Source organism: Ruditapes philippinarum, unplaced genomic scaffold (genome assembly GCF_026571515.1).
Source record: "Ruditapes philippinarum isolate M1 unplaced genomic scaffold, ASM2657151v2 ctg4186_1_1_1_1, whole genome shotgun sequence".
Classification (NCBI taxonomy): Eukaryota; Metazoa; Mollusca; class Bivalvia; order Venerida; family Veneridae; genus Ruditapes; species Ruditapes philippinarum.
Window position 1 is genome coordinate 144,520 of NW_026862349.1, and position 8,171 is coordinate 152,690.

Below are 8,171 nucleotides of genomic sequence, written 5' to 3' on the forward strand. Positions count from 1 at the left end.
ACCCTGTTTAGACCAAAATCAACTGGCACATTCATGCCGTCTGATCAGGGTCTACACTGTCAGTGCATGCTTAGAAATTTTCCCTAAAATGATGAATGGTTACGTCCAGATTGTAAGATGAACAAGTCCATTTAAGATATTAAGGGGGGTAAGGATTCAAATATGTTTACAAACAAATTATAATGTCTAGAAATAATACAAGTTTATATATTATTTATTTACACAATTTAAATCACAACATGTGCTACAGTATAGTATACATCGAACATATGGCATGTATGGAATGTTACATTATAAAAACCATTGTATAAATTTGGATTTCCCTGTTGAGAAGGAGTTTTAAATTCACAACTGTAAGCATTTGTATAACTTTTGAGACCTTCAGTTAAAAACACAATTTAGTTTCGAACAAAATTTGCGAGCACTTGACTATATCCTTAAAATAGCTCCGTTATAACATATAAACAATTCTAACAGACTACATTTTCTTACACAACAATATATGCATAACATATCAATTTATGAAATAAAACAAAGTTGACTAGGTTAGTTAACAATTTGTGTATAATTTGATCTGTATTACCTTCTGCAAGTTCTATAACAGTTAACCTTTAAATTGAGCTGTTTGAAACATGCTACATTGTACATATGTACATATTAATGAAAACTTTTTTGGTCAAATGTGAAGAAGAAAAAAAAAAATATTGTGTATTTTCTTTTAGAGGTAATAGCATATTAGCATCAAAAAACATTTAAGAATTCACATTTCAATACTTGAAGTGATTTTTTCTTTTTTTACAATGTTAACAAATAATTGCTTAAATACAACAAACAAGACTTTTACGCTTGAATACCATAGAACTGAACTTTCATCTACTGATCCAAATAACACAGATATTTCTCTGAATGACATTTGTAGACCAAAAATTCTCCTACATTTCTATAAGCAATCACAAAATGTATATGTCATGATATTTGATATTCTTTCACCCCCACCCCCTCAGCTTACTACATGTATATACTTTAAGAAACAAGATTTTTATATTTTTAGGTTTCAAAATTAAGGTTTGCTACAAAAAGGACATATTTTGTTTTCCTGAATATTTCAAACTCCATAAAATTTGCTAAACCTCCCCCCCCCCCCGAGTCACTCAAATTCTATCACTATAACTCTTGAATACACATATTCCATTGGTCTGACCTAAGTAATATTTTAAAAAAAAAGACTATTGTTTTATAATCTAAGATTGATGTGCATTTCCGGTTTGATATCGTACACCATTTCTAGAAGACTCTGTAGAGCTTGGTTTTTTTGTTTCTGTACATTCTGTTCAATTGTGCGTATTCTTTCTTGAGTATCTTTGTCAATCTGTTTCTCTCGGTCACCTCGAGATCCCAAAACCTACAAAACAGGGAAAGTTCCTCATATTAATAACAGCACTGAGCAACAACACGATATACGTTTGGTTTATACAGGATTTATTTTTGTTCGAGGAACCTACAAGACACACTTTCGAATCCGTTCCTGGAACAAACCAGTACTGAGCAATGTGTGTAAAGTTTCTTGCTCAAGGAAACAACGACTTGTCCCTGATGGGTTTGAACCCATGCGGCTAGCGATTGTAAGATTACTAGTCTGATGTTTTAACCACTCGGCCATGCTGCAACTTTAAATTACACATTAGTGATACTTAGTCTTCCCAAGGAGGCAGGAATTCTATATGCAGTATAATACAACATGGCCCATACCTATGGTTTAATTTTAGTGGCACATTATGCCTGAAGATTTTTTTTTCTTCTTTAAAAGGGCAAACATGAGTTTAGTGATCATTTATTAATGGATTTTAAAAGTATATTAGGTGCTTATGACCAGAACGGCAGAAGTAGTGTTGAATGTGAAATAATTTGTCATACAGGTTACTGTAATACACAAAATATAAACAACCTGAAGAAGTGTTAATATAGTACCCGAAACCGGTAGTACCAAAAATAAAGTGTTTCAAAAATGAAAATAAAGAGTTTGGGAAATGGAAATAACAGCAGTTTGGGGGTTTAATGGTCCTAAATTGAAGGTATTTCCATATTAACCAAAATATTCACAGGGCGTTTATAACTTTCGTTCAGTCCAATCTGACTCAAATTAAGATCTTCTTATGTTTTATATATAGATTGTAGCAGTTATTTCAGAGCTGGTTTTAGTCAGATTGTATGTTCAGTGTACATCTTGCAGCTAAAAGAAAACAACAGAATTTATACATACACTTTGTTCATATCTTTTATAATCACTCTCCCTTTTATTTCTGTAAGCTTCTATTTCAGCCTGGGCCTCTTCTTTAGCCTGCTTCAACCTACGTCCTTTACCTGTAATATATAACATGTCTGGTGTCTTTAAAATTTGCAAAAAGAATTAGTCATTCAGTCCTTTGTTGTTAAACAATAAAGTTTGCAAAAGATTCAGATTCAGTCATATGCTGATAAACGTAGGCAAATGTAATACTACTCAATGTTGGAGCTTACCATTTTCTTTTAGCATTACAATTTATCAAGTGATCAAATCATCAATAAAGTAAAATAGTTTTAGCAAGAAGTAATAGATATACCATTGCTGCGTTGACGATTTCTGGGTTTGCGTAAATTATACCATAATCACGTGACCTTTCTTATGCCTTGACCTCACGAGACGAAGTCGAGTGTTCGTCTCGTGAGGTTGCATAAGAAAGGTCACGTGATTATGTGACCTTTCTTATGCCTTGACCTCACGAGACGAAGTCGAGTGTTCGTCTCTTGAGGTTGCATAAGAAAGGTCACGTGATTATGGTATAATTTACGCAAACCCAGAAATCGCCAACGCACCAATGGTGTATCTGTTTTAACCTATAGCTCCGCCCAGAAACACTTACTCCTTCGATCTTAATTTGCATAGCAGAAATGACGTAAATTGAGCTGTCAATCAAAATAACATGACGCTACTGTTTTAACCTATTGCTCCGCCTAGAAAAACTGAAATTATACCATAGTCTGGGTATGGTATAATTTATGGTTATTGGAAATTATACTTGGAAGAATTTTACATAAGAAGCGCTGAAGAGCTATAGGTTAAGTTAAGCACACCCCGGAAAAAATGCTTCCAAGTATAATTTCCAATAACTATAAATTATACCATACCCAGACTATGGTATAATTTTCAGTTTTTCTGGGCGGAGCAATAGGTTAAAACAGTTACGCTTCATGTTATTTTGATTGACAGCTCATTTTACGTCATTTCTGCTATGCAAATTAAGATCGTGAGGTCAAGGCATAAGAAAGGTCACGTGAATATGGTTTAATTTACGCAAACCCAGAAATCGTCAACGCAGCAATGGTATATCTATTACTTAAGCACACCCCGGAAATTTGAAATTGGTTGTGATCATTGAAAGCACTGTCATGAGATGACGACCTAATTGAGCTAAGAAATAGCAATTTGATTAGTAGTGATACCAATTTAGCAATCATAAACCAGTCATGTCATGAGTTAAGTTTATTCTTAACTAAATTATTGAAGGATCAGCAAATGTGTTGGTTTTTACCAAAAAATGTAAGTGTTTATAAGTATGGTGTTGGAGCGTTTTCAAAACATTTACTGGTGGATATTTTTGGTAAATGATGATGATTATGACACCTAAAATGACATTGTGTTCCCAAAATTTTAATAATGTGTGTAACCGTCATGTGCCAGGATGATAGCCTCAACCCTTCTCATACTACCAGTAAGGCGTATTAAATGCGATTTTGAGGTAAATTTTGTCATTCTTGGCTCAGAGCTTGTTCCAGTTGCTGCAGGTTGACTACAGGTGGTTCATACCATTGCCCCTTTCAATTCAAAATTTCAGTTGTAGTTAGTCATGTCAAAATTGAGACAAAAATCTGGGTGTGCTTAACTTATTTCAAGGTATATATAATAATATATCGCAAATAAAAACTTCTAATATGTTAATTTGTCTTCTGTTGGTGTTATATTGACAGCAGAATGACTGATAAGCTTGGTATTTAAATTTTCTGTAAATTATATTTTGATACCATTACATGTATTATGAAAATAAGCATTGATCATTTTTCATGGCATCAATTGTTTAAACCATTTAACAGCTGTACTGGCATGCGAGCAGTTCCCGTACAAAAATCACAGTTACTTAAACATTATTTTTTATTACGCTCACTCACCACAATTAGAATGTTACACATCAATATTCAGCTCGTCACACAAATGATGGAAATTCCATGATGTTCTAAACATAGAATAACCCTTACTTATGAGGCCTCATATGGGGTACCGAAATTATCCATTATTTTGTATGAAGAGAAGTAGTTCCCGTACATAAAATCTAACCCATTATAATTATACAATTTTATTATATCGGACCTATTTTTCATTTACAATTGTTGAACAGACCATTATCTAAGAGATAAATAGATGTAATTCAGGAAATAGAGCGTAGACTAAACGCGGGTATCAATTACCCGGTACCATTACCCCAACGCATTCACATGCAATAGCATGCTTGTATGCATGATATTTTACGCATCAAAGCATCAAAGCCATGAAATTATTATATATAGTAATATTGGTCAACATTCTGATAATTAAACAAGTTTACATCACATTGCCTACTTATTTGTAAACAGGTGGTATTAGTGGAAAACCCTTTAACAAGCCTCACGTGTAAGTATTTTTGCGCATGCGCGCAAGGACGGAATCCCCCAGAGAAAACAAGGTCACGTTTTGACGACGCACAGGTGAAAGTGATTTAAAATGAGACTTTATATACGAACTGCCAAACGGACACTTAGATTTTGTCTCGTTTATGTATCTGCTTGATTTGAAATGAATTTTTGAAGAATGCAAGTAAGAATCAAGCGTTGAAATGAAAAATACGGGTACTGCTTCTGTACGGGAACTGCTCGCATGCCAGTATATTATTGTTCATTAGAATGTAAATTTTGGATTTGGAATTATTTCATAGCCAAAGGAAATTAGACTTTCAATTAAAAAGTGTTCGCATAAAATAACTGACATTAATCAACTATTATAGAGAGTAATGTAGCCACACAGGAAACAGAATAAAAATTCGTGAATCATGGGTCGAAACATGCTTCATTATCATCTGATCATAACAGCATAATAATAGAACTTTGTTTATCAACTGTCAACCTGTCAAAACCCGTATTTAACTAAGTAAGGTTCGATTTGAAAATGTCGTCTCGTCACAAAACTACTTACGCTTTCTTGCTTCAGCAACTTTATCAGCGGCACGTTTCTCGGCAGCTAAAAGCTGTTGAATCCCAGTAGTTTGACTTGCCATCTTTCACTAATAACCCGGAAGTGTCATGTGAGGGTGAAAAGTAGGTCACGTAGCAAGGCACATCTATTCCATAACCGGAAACAAGTGCAAGCTTAAAATGATGAATACCCCTAAATATTTTCCTTGAAAAAATGTAATGTACTGGATACATAGAGAATAACAGGTTACTGTCTTTTGAGAAAGGGTTTCTCAGACGAGGTTAGATATGGTCCTGGAAGGGGCGAGGCTTGCCGAGCCCCTTCCGGACCATATCTAGCCGAGTCTGAGAAATCCCTTTCTCAAAAGACAGTAACCTGTTATTCTTTTTATCATGCCTCTATTATGACTTTGCATCTTATTTTTTTAATTCGGGGCGCTAATTTCTGAAAGTACGGTAACCACAAGAGGGTTATACGCCAAAAAAGTAGTCCGAGGGTTTTTACCAATACTTTTATAACACAACACAAGTTTTGGTACAATTTGCTTTAACAATTTATTTACTGTGTATTATCATAAATATTCAGCAAAGTCAATTAAACAATACCAACAATAAACATCATCAGTGCTGATCTGGCGTAGGAACAAAGTGTTCTCAAGTCACTGACTGAGAAAGGTTGCTGTTCTCAGACAGGCTTTATCAGGCAGTTGTCATAGTAATGGCATGATAAATATCAGGAAAACGTTCCGTTTGACAATAATTGTCTGATCAATGTTCTGAACTTATGTTATGACATAATATGTTTTATACATTTTAGGATAATTTATCAGACAGATATCTTGTAAGTTTATTTAGAATTATTTTTGTGAAGCCAAGGCGACCAACAAATAAATGTTAACATACTGACATAAAGACAAGATGTCACGAAATTGAAGAACAACTAAGAAACGACTGGTAACTAAACGTGTCTGACAAAAACTGTGCAGATTACGCGCAATGTTGAATATTTATAGACGGCGTAGGAATACAAAAATTCAATGAACCTAAACAGTTAACCCAGGTAAATACAAATGAAGTCACCAACCTTAAATATAGATAGGGAAAATCCTACGCCAATCCATAATTAAAAGATTTTTTATGAAGAAAAAGCTATAAATCTTCAAACCGGAAACGTGTATAGGCAATGGACAGCATTTTTCCCTCAAAATCTGGAAAATATGTTTAATGACAAAGCCCTGGCCACACTAATCATCTTCAACATATCACCAATTGATTTTCACTTAAATTCAATGTATCAACAAAAAATAGATAATGCAAATAAAATGTTAAAACAATAGATTGGTGCTGATTTTCTGGCTTTTTTGACATAAAAATGAAGGCGCTGACTTTATCCACTTTTCTGGGGTTAAACACTTATTTTGGGTACCTCACTCATGCAGGACAACTTGCATAAACTTTATAGTGGACATGTAGATATATAAAACCATGCCTTGGTAATCTTATTGATATGAAAGCTCATAACCTTTTTTAGACAAAAATATATTCAAATCCTGAAAAGAAGGCATTCGCCTGACGGATTTGATCCCTTGAATGATAACAAACTTTTGTTAATACAGGGTGTCAGATTTATAATTATTTTATGTTTTCACTTACTAACGAAATTTCTGTGTACGTTTTTCACCCCATGTTTGAGCGTTTAGTGAAAAAAAAAGTGATTTTTTTCTATACAATGTTTACTAAGCATATAATCATATGAATGATATAAAAGTATTATGTTGAAAGTACGTGTATCGCTATTTTATTGTACTTTTTTCTAACTTATGCAATGCATCAAATTGACATCATATATGACCTAATCAGCTTATAACGATGCCACCTTATCAAAGACTTACAAATTGCTTGTTTGCCGACACAAATAGTTTACATTCAAAAGAATCGTTACTATTAAGCATTAGATTTTCTTTTAGAAATAAATTTGTATCCATAGATTCGTATCAATGCTTTCATTGTTTTAGCACGGTGAACTTGAAAAATACTTAAATCAAATATGTTTATTCAAGCTGTTTCTTGTAAAATTAATTGTTTGAGAAGGGTTATAACGTGCATATATGTCCAAACGAAATATAATAATTATATATGAAGACAATAGTAAACGTCGCCGTGTTTGTTGCGTATACAAAAATAATAAAAGAAAGGTCAATTTAACTGCGTGATAAAACACGGTGCGACATGTTTCATTATCTAGAATCAAAAGACAATGGTAACCATTATCTGGGTCACACGTTTATAATTAACAGTGACACAGCCATGATCTAGCACTGAAACTTAATGTAAAGCTTATTGTGGTAAACGATATATTCATTTTGACATCATTTTATGTAATTTCAAATTCAATGATAAAAAATTCTGCAATTTAAATCCGCCCAGCTTACACGATTAAAGATTTAGATGTTCGTATCACTTTATAAATGTACATGTACTTAATCGTATCGTCAATGTTTGCCGTATCCCCCAATGACGTCATCATAGGGTAACAACTTGAATCCAATCTTAACTGAAAGGGTCTTTAGAAAAATATAAAACACTGTCTAAAAAATGCATTTTTCAACAGAATAGAAACAATTACGTAACAATCCGTCCTAAAAGTCTGGAAATTTGGATACACCTATAGAACTATGAAAACAAAGTCTCAAAGTGAATAAAAATCAGACTCTCTTTGATTAGGTCTCTTCACAAGAGATAGGGCCTAATGTAAAGGGCAACATCCCTCACATCCCTAGCACAAGCTTAAGACGTATTCAATCTTCAATTTAACAAACATATTGGAATATTAGAATCAACTATCCCTAAGGACTAGAAAAATGTAACAAAAATGTCGTCATATGACATTTAAAGGGTCGTAGCTTAAAATT

The 8,171-nt window shown here is 33.4% G+C and overlaps 1 protein-coding gene across 1 annotated transcript; it reads right to left on the bottom strand.

The window, feature by feature from the left end:
• Positions 1-1,218: 1,218 nt before the first annotated feature.
• LOC132718774 (V-type proton ATPase subunit G 1-like) lies at positions 1,219-5,417 on the bottom strand. Its single transcript, XM_060702504.1, has 3 exons — positions 5,261-5,417; positions 2,261-2,361; positions 1,219-1,402 (listed from the first exon to the last, which is right to left on the bottom strand). Exons 1-3 carry the CDS (start codon positions 5,340-5,342, stop codon positions 1,235-1,237), a joined length of 351 nt encoding a protein of 116 aa, XP_060558487.1. The 5' UTR covers positions 5,343-5,417; the 3' UTR covers positions 1,219-1,234.
• Positions 5,418-8,171: the final 2,754 nt, after the last annotated feature.

Coding starts and splice junctions, on each gene's coding strand:
- LOC132718774 (XM_060702504.1), bottom strand. CDS start 5,342: ATGGCAAGTCAAACTACTGGGATTCAACAGCTTTTAGCTGCCGAGAAA. Junction 2,362..5,260: donor AGTTGCTGAAGCAAGAAAGC/GTAAGTAGTTTT, acceptor TATATATTACAG/GTAAAGGACGTAGGTTGAAG. Junction 1,403..2,260: donor ATAAAAGATATGAACAAAGT/GTATGTATAAAT, acceptor CCTGTTTTGTAG/GTTTTGGGATCTCGAGGTGA.